The sequence below is a fragment of the Pseudopodoces humilis genome, chromosome 18 (genome assembly GCF_049639895.1).
Source record: "Pseudopodoces humilis isolate 2021_Gansu_Grassland_sample_001 chromosome 18, ASM4963989v1, whole genome shotgun sequence".
NCBI classification, from domain to species: domain Eukaryota; kingdom Metazoa; phylum Chordata; class Aves; order Passeriformes; family Paridae; genus Pseudopodoces; species Pseudopodoces humilis.
In genome coordinates this window covers 13,978,222-13,991,490 of record NC_142217.1, presented here as the reverse complement: position 1 = coordinate 13,991,490, position 13,269 = coordinate 13,978,222, and the positions used below count along the sequence as shown (strand labels likewise).

Sequence of the window (13,269 nt, the reverse complement as noted above, 5' to 3'; positions counted from 1 at the left end):
AGAGCAGAGCTGCTTGCACATCTGTGAGAAGTGGAGAGGAGAAGTGGAGGAGGAAGGTGGTTTTTGAGAGTCTCAGGGTCTGTTTCTCAGCAGAGAAGGGAGGGGAGAGAGGCTTTGCCCTTGGCTTCACCTTCTGCTGCAGCTTCCACTTCTGTCAGGTCAGGGTCCCATGGACTTCCCCTGGCAGTGAAATCACATCAGCTGGTGAGTGGGAAGTTGGAGGCAGGAAGGAGAGAGACCTCTCCAGCCTCACAGTTCCTGAAAGGACACTGACCCCTTTTCTAAAAGGTTTTTTGCAATGTGATACTCAGACACGCTATGTTGGTGTGGTGTCAACAGCATCAGTGTCTGCATCAGAAATACCAGGAGACACAAATACATTCCCTAAAGGTCTCAAGCAGAAGGAGAAAATAACAGAGCAGACCAATTTAGAAGAAAGCAATATAGTTGGGAGTTTAGATCTTTATTAGCTCTGTTTTTAATATCTAATCTTTATTAGAACTTTATTCAGATTTTTATGTTTTTCAAAACAACCTGATCTTGGGCAGACTTCCAGTTCTGCCTTTCTCTCTGGATAGGTTTGCAAGACAGCTTTCCACTGAGGCCATCCTCAGCTGGTTCTCCCACATCATTTTCTAGGCTGCTGAGGATTTAAGCAGTGTTTATTTTAGTCTCCCTTAGCTTCTACTTTATTGTCCTCCAAGTCCCTTTTTATAGTGTGTTGTATTAATTCAAGATGGAGAAATGGGTTTTTTTATTAATGATTTGAATGTTTTGTGCTGCAGGTGCTTGAGAAGCCTTTGCATTGTCTGAACTTTTCAATATTTGCAGTGTATTACAGAACACAGTAGAGATTACATGGAGATTATTCATCTTGTGGATTTATTTCACTGTAACTCTGACTCTATTTTGTCCTGTGTGGTAAGGCATTGGAAGACTGAGTTGTACTGAAAGCAGAATTTTTTCCTCATATTAGATATTCTTCATGTGGAAAGAAAAGGTACTCTGGAACAGGTCTGAATGTGGGCTTACTTTGTTGAGCTGATAATCACCAAAGTCAAGAGTCTGCCCAAACGTTCACTGTAGTTTATAACTTTATAATTAGCATGATAAATTTTTGGAACTTATTTGTGAACATAATACAGAATAATTGCTGTTTGCAAGCCAAGTTGCAGGTTTCACAGTTCATCTCTTCTTAATTTGTGTGAAAAAAAAGGTGAGATCATCATTTAATGTAGGAAAAGGTACATTATTTCCCTGCTTATGCATAGTGTAAAAATAGCTGATACTCTGCAGCCTGGCTGCAAAAATTCACCCTTCAGCTGAAGCCAAATATGAGGAATATCAGCTCCACAGGAGACCTACAAATCATTTTGAATGTGAAAAACAACAAGCTGTTATTTAAACAGCTTTGCAACCAAAGGACGTGCTTTAATGAAGTCCTTCTAGTGAAGCTGACAGATCACTCACTTGACTGGACAGCCCCAATACCCCTGTAAGAGCAAAATTTTAGTGAATTTAGAGTGGTTTTAAGGCCAGCCAACCTGATCACCTTTGCAGGAATGGCTGTGTCACTGGGAGCTGGGCTGGGTCCAGAGCTGTGGCAGTTCCTGTGCAAAAGCCCGGAGCACTTTGCCTGCAGGTACCTGAGTAGCCATGCAAGGTACCCTGAAACTGCTATAAAATGCTTCAGGTACTTTAAATCAAGCAGGGAAATTACTCCTGTTGTACCTCAGTAACTTTCCTTGCAGTCACTCTGTCCATAAGTGAACTTGTGGCTTTTTGCTCCGTAGTGGAAAGCCCCCATGGTGCAGTGCATGCATAGCAGGCATGGTGCAGCCCTGTGTCCGTGCTGAACCAAGTGTGCTGGGAGTCACACACCAGACCATCAGTCAGCAGCTTCCTCTTGTCCTCAGCAAAATCTGCATTCCCTCACTGCTGTTGGCAGTTCTTCCTTCTGAACCTTCTTGCTGCTTCCCATGCTGGCTGACACACGTCTTCTGCCCTTTTCTGTGTCTTCTCTGGACCCTCAAGGATGGATGTTACTTGCTTATTTTTTCACAGCTGCACCATTGCCTGATGCAACACCTCCAACATCTTCCTTTTTCACAGAAGTTCCTCCTTCAGAGCTTAATGAAATCTACTGAAGCTGGCAATCTGCTGAAAGCTTGAAAGTGTTCAGCTTTCTCTCTCTTCCATTATCTCATGCTTTGTTTTTAATTCCAGCCTGGCTGAAGAGGACAATGACAGCTTTGGATGTGATGCTTTAGAGCTGGATGGTAAGCAAGAGGATATAATTTATAATTGAATTATGAGCTAATATATGATCAACTCCCCAGCTACAGAGACTGTCAGATAATCAGCCCTGCTCTAAGTAAATGGGACACAAAGCCTGAGAGTAAATCAAGAAAACAAAGGGTCAGTGAGAAGGGGAAAGCAGTCACTCCTGAAGAGTGAAGTTGGAAAAGGGTTAATTTTGTTACCATGAGGGTGGTCAAACACTGGAACAGGATTGTCCAGACAGTTTTAGTCAAACTCTTCATCCTTGGAGATACCAAAAGCCAGCTGGACAAAGTCCTGAGCAATCTCCTTGAGCTGACCCTGCACTGAACTTTGACTTGACAGTCTCCAGAGGTCCCTTCCCACTTACTGTTCTATGAGAGTGGCATTCCTTGTGACACATCCTGTGGATATTAATCATACCTCTGTGAGAAGAATTTCCTACTTCAGCTGTGGCTGGGATCAATTAAAATTCATTTTCCCCTTTTCCATCTTTGTCATTTTATCTAGGACTTGTTATAATTCTTGTTACTCTTTCCAGATGACAGTCACGACAGGCAGTCACACGGAGCTCCTTCAGTGCACTCTTCCTCTTCTTCTCATCAGTCAGAAGGCCTGGATGCCTATGAGCTTGAGCATGTCAACTCCATATTTAGAAAGTTCTCACTGGAAAGGTATTTGAGATGCCAGTTTACTTCCCTTAGAGACTGAGAGGAAAGGGTGCTGTGGTAGAAATTCTCTATTTATTTATTAGTTGCTGAAGTTATAACAGCAGAAGTGATTATAGTGGCAGCAGTATAACATTATCTTGGAGCCCTTTCATGTACTGTAAACCCGTGAAGGTCATCCTGAAAGTTCAAAAACTTCAAGGCAGACAAAATGTTCTAAAGGCTTCAATTTCTCCTTGTGATCTTGCTATCTTGCTGCAAGAGCTTGCTGAGTGGAGAGCTGTTATACACTGAGTTTTCAGAGATGCACTGGGAGCAATCCAGATGCTCTTCTCCAGAAATGATGCAGTAATGAGGAGGATTTCTTTTGGAGTCCTTAGATCCCAGTGCTTGATAATGCTAGAAGTTTATTTGTATATCTCTCATTTATCTTGCATGCATTTAACTCAGAGTGAGATAACCAATTGTGCCTTCCTCTCATGGACACAGACCCTTCCGTCCCTCTGTCACATCCGTGGGCCGCATCAGGAGCTCGTGTCACACGATCCAGCGCGTGACACTCAACGGGGACAGCCTCAACTCCGAGATCACCCTGCTTGGGGGCAATGACAAAGGCAGCTTCGTCAGCTCTGTCAAGACAGGCTCCCCTGCAGAGAAAGCTGGCCTTCGGGAGGGACACCAGATCCTCCTGGTGAGCATGAAATCATCACCAAGCAGCACTGGGAGTCTGCCCACCCACCTGTGCTGTCCCTGGCATCCCATGAGCCATATTCAACAGTGTTTATGCCAAGTTTCTCTTTACCTAGTTTTCCCTCCATTGCCAATGCTCCCAAACCATTTTCCTGTTTAAATGCCTCCAAGAGGGAAAAAACACCCCCTCACAATTTATATTCCTGCACTTCTTACTCCCAGGGCAGCCTGGGATTGTCCAAGTGCTGCATTTCTGTTGACTACTAGCATTCCTAATTTGAGAGAAAAAGAATTATATAATTAGGATATAATATACATCCTGATAACAAAGTGTCTGCATTGTTTAATAAGAAAAAGATCATGGCACTTTAAAAAAATGGTTTAATTGACTCAGAGATTGAACTTGCACTGGAGAGTAATATGTCTTTCATATCTAGTTGGAGGGCTGCATTAAAGGGGAAAATCAAAGTGTTCCTTTGGATACTTGCACAAAGGAAGAAGTTCACTGGACAATTCAGAGGTGCAGTGGTCCAGTAACACTCCAGTATAAATCAAATCATGAAGGTAAGACCAAAAATATTTCTTATCTCAAGTAGTCTCAGGGCTTTTATAGCAACTTGTCTGGAAGAGAATGACAGGACCACCATATCCTTTATATTGGGATAAATCTGGAGCATGCCACTGATGTTAATTACAGCTCCTCTGTGGAACTGCTTCAGCTTTTAGCCTGGTATCTGAGGAAAAAAACAACATGTGCTTGTCAACAGGATTCTGAAAAATTTACATGGTGGCCAATAGCAACATGACTCATGAAACATGCTCTAGCTTATTTTTATGTACAGTTTTCTGCAATACAATGTGGCAAGCTGAATGATCTTTATGCAGCTGGTCGATTTAGCATTTACCTGATGGAGTTGCCCTGTTTATTGCCTTTGTGGCTTTATCTTATCTTTAACATCTGGAGTTCATGTATGGCGAACAGAATTTGATTTTAGTGTTCAGGTTCTATAATGATAATTTCAGGTTATGGATCAAAAAGTACATTCCAAAATCCATTTTTTACTGATGTGTATAAATGGGCATTCATGATTTTATGTTGGTTAGAGAATTTCAGCTGCATAGATCGCGCAGGAAGTGATGCCTTTGATTTTCTTTGATGTTTTCAGTGGTAGGAAAGACTATTGCAATTTTTTGAGCATCACTTAACTGCAGTTAAAGCATGTTATAGATTCTGGGAGTGCCAATTAGAGCTAATAATAAGGGGAATAGCTTGTCATTAAAATTGCTAGCAGAACTCACATGGTACTTAGAGGGCAGAGCTATGGCTGTGTCTGTGTCTTTGCTGAGTTCTCTGTTCTACAGGTCATGTGGCGAGTACTGAGAATGGAGTTACCTAAAAGTAGCATTATAATGAGAATATTCCCACAGAGCTGACAGCAGCAGCTTGGGCTGTCCCTGAGTCAGTGTCCCATCAGTGTCTCTGAGGTGCAGGCCCATGATCTTGTTGGAGCTACTGCAAGCAGCGCTCTGGAAGTACAAACCTCTCGGAGAGGAACCTCAGGAGTTCGTTCTGTGGCTTCTCCCAGAGGGAATGCAGCAAGAGCAGAGTGTGGGATCCTGCCTCACCCCTTCCCTCCCTGCTGTAGGGTACCGCAAGCTGCTGTCGGAGCTGGAGGAAGGGCTCATCACCTCGGGGGACTCCTTTCACATCCGCCTGAACCTGAACATCTCCAGCCAGCTGGACTGCTGCTCCCTGTCAGTGAAATGTGATGAGATCGTCCACATTCTCGACACCATGTACCAGGGCAGGTGTGAGTGGCTGTGTGCCAGGGTGGATCCCTTCACTGACAGGGACCTGGAGATGGGGACCATTCCCAGCTACAGCAGGTGAGAGTGATACTGAGTGACCATCACTGAGAACAGGCATCTAGAAACAGGGAACTTAATTACTGCTGTAAGGAAAGAGGTGTCTGTGTCTTAAATTTTGAGATAGGGTATGATGTTAAATTGTAGTATGAGCTATAAAACTTAAGAATGGAGATTCCAGATGCTACCTGAAAAAATAAAGTGGGTTGCTCAAAAAGTACCATAAGCAAATATTCCATGGATATTCTTTAATCCTTAACTGCACTGCAGTCCTTTGTATTGTTTCGTTCCTGCTTTTACGGCATGGTTCAGTCAGTCCTCACTGCTACTTCTATTTAATCTTTTCTGTAGGCACAGACCCATTGCAGTCCAGCTTTCTTGTGAGTGGTTTCAAAAATATCTTGATCTGTGTGATTTCATCCATTTTTTCAGAGCCCAGCAACTCCTTTTGGTGAAGCTGCAGCGGTTGATGCACAGAGGAAGCAAAGATGAGACAGAAAACTCCTACAACACCCTTCGGGCACTGCGGGTAAATATCTACAAACAAAATCTTTTAACACCTCATACTCCCCTGCTGCTGGTTTTTCATTTTTCATTTTTAATCATAATTTTAAAGAAATTCCTGTTTACACTATCTGTAGGTTTTGATTGTGTCAGGCAATGGGCACCTTCTGTTTGCTTTAAATAATATTGTCCCTGGGAATGAACCCAGCTCTGGCTCTCTATTAACCCTTCCAGCTAGGAGAGACTACACTTTAAAAGTCCAAAGTCTGTTCTGTGTTTTATTTTCCATTTACTTCTCATGCTTCTTTGCCTGTAAATGTTTAATGCAGTCTTCATGTACACGAGAAGAAGAAGCTGTGTCCTTGCAGTTAATAATCGGAATTATTTCTCTCCTATTGTGAATAAGCCTCTAAACCACAGAGTCTGTTGTCCCACTTCAGAAAGACCTGTCTCTTCCAGTGTGGATGCTGTGGAGAGAATTGGGATTATCAGGCCTTCACACACAACAGCCCTTCTTATTTTTCATTTTCCATCATTACAGCAATTTGATTTTTCTTTCTTTAGACCCCCAAATTCCATTTTTACATAATTAAAGCTGCCTTCCTGGTGTGTTAGTTACTGTAAGTTATTTTTAGAGTCTGGGAGACTTCATTCTGCTAAGTTTTGCAGAGACAGGTAGACAGTGCTTGTGCTTGATTTCAGTCAAGGTTAAGTGTCACACATTCCTTCTGTGCTCCCAGCCCCACTGATCAAAGGGACAGAAACCACTGGCAGAGGTGCTTGTGAAAGCAAAAGCTTGCTCTTTCTTGGTGCAGAAATTATCTTTTTCTTAGATGTGGAGAGCAGTCTATGAACAAAGGAATGTGAAGAGCAGTGAAAAAAGCAGTGTTTGTCAGCACAGGCCATGCAGTGTCCCCTGTTTGTTTAGAACATTGCATTTGGGATAGGTATAAATCACTATCCCTTTTATTGGAAATATAAAATACCTGGTTTGGCTTCTTTTGTTTATCAAAATTTTATTTAAAAAAAATACAAAAAAGAGGGGGAGGGAGAAAAACTCCTATGTTATTTTTACTAGAATACATTGCAGCCAGAGGAGCCTGCCCTGCAGAACGACACAAAAACCAGCCCTCGCCTATCCAGAGCAAGCTTTCTTTTGGGACAGATTTTACAGGTAATAAAGTTCAAATCCTCAGTGCAATGTCTGAAATAGTGGATCTAAACAGTAGATATTCTCAGGCTATCCTAATTCACCCAGAAATCCCAGCTCAGGCCTAGAGGTTGTATCGGAATTTATTCCTATCAAAAAGAGATTTAATGCATGAAGGAGAAGGATGGGTTTTGTTTTCTTTTGTGATGTGGGGTCTTTGTTTTAAAGAGCATAGCTTCCATTATGGATGTACCTTGAGGAATCCCACACATCTGCCATCAGAGGCTGAAATGTGCTTTGTTTTTACCATAAAGACAAATCCGATGGGCAGGATCAAATCTCCAAGTCTCTGAGATAGGGCTCCATCAGAAAATAGTCCTTTAATTGTGGGCCAGTGACTCTGAGCATGACAGAGACTGTGTGGGTGCAAGATAAAGCTTTGTGAAGGAAGGTGTTTGGGAAAGGTTAGCAAATACACAGGAGGAGGAGTTAATGTTTGGATAGAGGAATAGGCAGGTGGATGAGGAAGGAAAGCACAAACCCTATTTCTCGTGTAAAATGACTGTTAAAAAGATGCCATTTGGGAGTTTTTAAGTCTCTCTGGTAGAGCAAAGAAGAGGCAGTTTGGGTATAACCTGTGATACATTAGTGCACATACTCTGGGTATGATGTACACATCAGTGCTTGTGCTGGTGGTAGCAGGGAGCTTTGTGAAGGGAAAAGATGCCTCTTAAGAGCAGAGAACAAAACAACAAACCCCAAAGGGGATTAACACAGGCTCTGAAACCGATCTATGATATTTAAAGAGTCTTAGAATTCAGTCCACAGATCCGTGGAGTCCTGTCTTTGATAGACACAAATGATTCAGATCTCATCGGTAATGAGTGTCAGCTGATGAATACATGGGAGCATAAATAATGCAAGAAATGAGGCTCAAATCTCTCCTTATTTTGTTCACCTTTTCAGTTTGTCAGTAGGTCTGAGAACAAATACAAACGAATGAACAGCAACGAGCGGGTCCGCATTGTCACAGGCTGGCCCTCGGGCCTGGCACTGAGCTCATCCGAAGGGAAAAAGCAGCTTCCTGATAAACTGGAAGGTACAAATCTAAAATAGCTTTTACACAGCACTGACACAAAGGCCTACATAAACATCTACAGAGCAGCATGGCTGCAAAATATATCACAGGTCTTGCATTTGTAGTCCACTCTGCAAAAGTTCAACAGCAATTGTAACCAAACCTGATTTTGCTAAGTGCTTCGGGCACTGAGCCTTCACAGGCAGCTTTAGAACACTAAAATGTCCTGTTTGGCTGGCAGTTCTTCCTAGGTCCTCTCTTGCCTTTTGCTCCAAAACATTTAACTTGGAGTAAGTCAAGCTAACAAGCAGAGAGTCTCCAAGCAAATGTTGAGTTGAAGAGGTTAAGAAATAATCTCTTGAAAGCAAAAGGCAGTTGAATTATTTAGTATTAGGTTGGACATCATAGTGCTGTGAGTATAGTAAAGACAACCCCAATGAAAGGGAAGGACCACATATGACTAACCATGTAATTTCTGATTCATATGTGCCTCTTTTCTTTTCTCCAAATATTGATGGAGAAGAACCCAGACGATAAATGTCTTGTTCTTTGCTCAGATGTGGATTCCGAGAGTGAAATCGATAAGAAGCTCAGTCTGATCCCTTATAGCTTGGTGAGACCCATCCACTGCGAGCGCAGGCGCCCCGTGCTGTTCACCCCCACCATGCTGGCCAAGCCCTTGGTGCAGAAGCTTCTCAACTCTGGAGGTGCCCTGGAATTCAACATATGCAAGCCAGGTAATGGGATAAGAGAGGGCCATGACTGTCAGCCCTCAGTGTTGGAAATATGAACATATATATGCATGCACACGTAGGGGAATGCACATGCGAGAGTTGCTTGAGGTACTTCAAGTCACATCAGAGTGATGTGTAGCTGTAAATCCTGCTTTTTGAGACTATCTGGGATATTTGAATGTTTTTGAGACAGCCAGTACACATGGTTATGAGATTCTGTGTCTATAAATATTATCCATGTGTATGCTGTGTGGTTGCTAGGCTGCCCCTCAGAGACTGAAATGCTGTGAGTGCTCTTTCTGTTTGCATACTGTTTGCATACTGCATATCTAGGCAATGTGAAATTTTGATTAATTTGTTTCTAGTATTTGCTATTATGAGGAATATCTTCCCTAGAGCGACTTTAGGTTTCTGTCTCATCCAAGCTGTGAAGATTGTGCATTTGATCTACTGGAAAGACTGATTTTCTTCCATGCTAAGTATTTACTATTAAAGCAGTATGCAGTGCTGTGATGGCTGCAGGGCAGGATTGTATACAACCCAGCATTAAACAGAGCTGACGTTTCATTTTTACACTAATATTGAATACCCACAGCATAGTATGCAGCCTTACAGTCATCCAGACAGAGAAACTGAGAAGTTAAGTATTATAATAAATATCCCCTGTCTTGCAACATAAAACAAAAGCTTTGATGTAGAGCTGCAATTCACAAGGGGGCCGGTATCACACATTGCAGCCTAAGCCAAATTTTTTTGAAACTTTAAACACAAGTGTTGGAACACTAAATCCTTATTTTAGGATCCTGTACTGAAGAGGCCACCTTTTTTTAGCACTTCTCAGCATCCTCCATTGCTGAACAGTTACTATATAACATTAGGTGCTGGAATTGTATTTACTGTTTTAATTTAATGCCTTCATAGCGTTGTAGTAATTGCCCAAGGACTCATTGGTGCAGGATATAGCTGAGATGCTCAGCTGTGATCAGATTAGGCTTTAATTGAATTCAATGGAAGAAATGAGGCAGCTGTTAAGACAATTCATTGCTCATCCTCCTTCCCTGAACCATCCTCACATCCCATGTAAAGTACTACTGGATACTTTTCTATGTGTTCTGCTGCTGTAAATTTGATTTTGTCCCCATCCACATCTCCTCCTAGATATTGTAACAAAGGAAGAGTTCTTAAGGAAGCAAAGGACAGAGACAGTCATCTTCAGCAGAGAGAAGAATCTGAACACATATGAGTGTATTGTACCTGCCAACATCGAGGCTGTTGCTCTCAAGGTGCTCACAGTGCTCTGTGTCCCTTCTTTGTGAACTTCTGTGCAATGTCTTGGATAACAGACTGGCCAATTTACAGTTGCACATTCTCTCTCCTGCCTTTCTTCAATCTCAGATTTTTATTTGTTCCCCCAAATGGTTTTTATTTGTGCACTTACTTTTCCTTTTCTTTCCCATCCTCAGCCATATTCTTTTGTATTCCCCCTCATTCCCTGTGACGACCCACATAGATGCAGTTAAATATACTTTCATTTTCTCTGCTCCATCCTTTATTCATTTCCTTTTCATATCATAAGTATATATGAATACACGAGAGAGTAAGAGATACAAGGACCTAGACAAAGGAAAGGGAAGCCTGAAACCCAGACACAGGGGTGTAAAGAACAAAGATTACAATGCCCAAGACACAGATCTGATGTCAAGTAGAGTAGATTTGATGCACAGCATGAAAAAAAAAGGAGAATTAAAGTGATGGGTTTTTGTCTCACAAGTAGCTGCAGTAGATGTTCTTTCTGAGCAAAAAGCAAGTCTGTGTGTTTGTGTCTATATGTAAAACTGGTATTTTATCATACTCTTCATCTTTAGAGCAATCCATTTCCATTTTAAACCTTTTTAGAAAGCTGTTAAGCTCAGCTGTTATTTGACTGACTAGTTTTAAAACAGTAGGAGGAGCTGGACTTTAAATGTATATTTGATTAAAAGGTTTTACATCAGTACAATGGTAAATAGAGTGCTTTCCAAATGACCCCATAAGGGATAGGTATCGTTATCTTGAGATTCCACAGCAATGAATTTTCCTTTGTGACACTGTTATGACTTTGTTTTTAGAACAAGCATTGTCTCCTGGAAGCTGGAATAAGCTGCACGAAGGATTTAATCAAAGCCAAGATATATCCTATTGTTCTCTTTATAAGAGTCTCAGAGAAAAACATCAAGAGGTTCAGGTAACATGTCAAACCTTTTGCATATTTGATATTCCGTCTTATTCAGTGAATAATTCTTGAGTCCTATAATGTTCTCACTGAGAGAAATAAAGAACCTCATCCCTCTCCATCTGCTATTTCTATGTGCACTCTTTCCTCCCATGACTCCTCCCTGAAATCTAACAACCAGAGAAAGCAGGAATTCCCCAAATCTGGCACTCCTTCGCTGTCACTGGTGGCAATGAGCATTGTGGGAGGATGAGACAGAAGAAAATGTGGTTTTCTCTATGCTCAGCACTCCCACAGCATTTCTTAAGGTAATGCAAGCTGGAAGAGGAGCGCTCGTAAACACTTGCACTCTCCCTCCATTCAATCCTCTTGAATTGTTTCCCTATAGCAAATATTTCTCTTTGGGGGCAGCATGGAGGTAAGGGGATGGTAGACCTGAAGTAGCTGCATTCCTCACTGCTTTTATTGCTTGTAAGTAGTTAGAAGAAAATAAATTCTTGATGGGACAGCTGGGACTACAGGATTAACTTAAAATGCAAGACATTTCTTTTTGGTCTGCTCATTTGATACAGGAAACTGCTGCCAAAGCCGGAGACTGAGGATGAGTTTTTACGGATGTGCCGCCTGAAGGAGAAAGAACTGGAAGCACTGCCTTGCCTTTATGCCTCTGTGGAGTCAGAGGTGTGGAGCAGCATTGAGGATCTTATCCGGACAATAAAGGACAGGATCGGGGAAGAGCAGCGGAAAACCGTCTGGATAGATGAAGATCAGCTATAAAAAGCCCCAAGTAACAAGGAGCTCTTTGGTGAGGAAAGGACATACCCAGGTGGAGCAGGGGTTGACAGAAGTCTCTGGTTAGGTGCCCAGAGCTCACTCCTGTTTCACCCTTGCTGGCTGGGCACTTCCTGCTGGCAGGATGCATGTCTGGAACAGGACTGGAGCTGTGTTGAAGAGCCAGAGTCTCAGATGCTGAGATCCAGGCTGTGGGGCCACCACCACAATTCCTGATCCACTGGCATTTCTTAAGGGACAGCACCTGTTTAACACATGAGGACAAAGATCTTGAGAGGGAGCTTGGGGTAATTTATTATGTTCAAAATATGGATCTCTTTTGTCTTATTGAAAACTTCTGATGAGACCAAATAAGTGGAATCTGAAAGGGATAAGGCACGGGGACTGGGCTCCAGGATGTGGAATTGAGATGTGCCCCACACCCCCTGAGGTGAGATTCTGAACTTACCCAGTTGAGGAAGCTGAAGGCTGGCTGGGAGCAGCAGCAACACAACTGCTGATGGCCAGAGCAGCTCTGTAGCCCTGTTTCTTGACAGTCATTTTAATCAAAAGAGAAGAAAATATCTATTCCTCCTGGCATTAACTAAAATGAAAATTTTCTCTTCCTTTTGAAACCCCGTTTTTATTTAACAGTTTTGCAAGTTTCCTTTGTAGTCCTGGTGCTTACAGGAAACAGACTTCACTGTCCCAGTGGCACATCAGATCTTTCCAGATCTGCCAGTGTTTCATTTAGTTTATCCCTGCCTCTGCATCACATTCATCTGTACATCTCTCAGTTTTTAACATTTTTTTTTTACTCACGGAAAATACCACAGTGCCTTCTTCGGACAACAGGTTTCTCTGTTTCTTCACTGAAATATTTCTCTACAACATCATTGCCTGCCAACATGCCTGCTCTCTACAGGAGGGACTATTCTTAGTAGGAAAGGAGAATTTCATAAGCCAGTAATTGCTGTGAACCACTCAGTCCTTGACCTGTGTGCCATGACTGAGAGCGAGGAGACCAGCGGGCACCACGCTGTGCTGTGGCCAAGTGGGATAATGCTTCCAGAAGTGTGTGTAGAGCTGTGGAGACCATGTCCTGTTTTCAAAAGCACTTAAGTCCTCAGAGAGTTTAAGTTCCACTGCTCATGAGTGTGACTTAGACTCCTAAATCTCTTCAGTCTTTGAAATCTTTCCTCTCGACATTAGACGCTGTACTGAGATTGCCAAATTGATCCAATAAAACTGACCTGAATATAATGACTCACGCAATTGCTGATCTGAAATGCAATAAAAATTGACCTACAGATGAA

General features: G+C 42.3%; 1 protein-coding gene across 5 annotated transcripts in view; it reads left to right on the top strand.

Annotated features, from left to right (window-relative positions):
- Positions 1-13,269, top strand: part of CARD11 (caspase recruitment domain family member 11) — a 43,959-nt gene extending 30,690 nt beyond the window's left edge. For 4 of the 5 annotated variants that reach the window (XM_014252788.2, XM_005523011.2, XM_088064303.1 and 1 more), the window contains 12 exons: positions 2,227-2,279; positions 2,822-2,954; positions 3,438-3,639; positions 4,076-4,202; positions 5,285-5,525; positions 5,937-6,033; positions 7,087-7,182; positions 8,125-8,257; positions 8,794-8,973; positions 10,129-10,253; positions 11,079-11,194; positions 11,755-13,269. In XM_014252788.2, coding sequence (XP_014108263.2) covers positions 2,227-2,279; positions 2,822-2,954; positions 3,438-3,639; positions 4,076-4,202; positions 5,285-5,525; positions 5,937-6,033; positions 7,087-7,182; positions 8,125-8,257; positions 8,794-8,973; positions 10,129-10,253; positions 11,079-11,194; positions 11,755-11,959 — 1,708 coding nt within the window. In that variant the 3' untranslated portion in view covers positions 11,960-13,269. The remainder of the gene's footprint in view (positions 1-2,226; positions 2,280-2,821; positions 2,955-3,437; positions 3,640-4,075; positions 4,203-5,284; positions 5,526-5,936; positions 6,034-7,086; positions 7,183-8,124; positions 8,258-8,793; positions 8,974-10,128; positions 10,254-11,078; positions 11,195-11,754) is intronic. The other variant, XM_088064302.1, reaches the window with a different exon arrangement.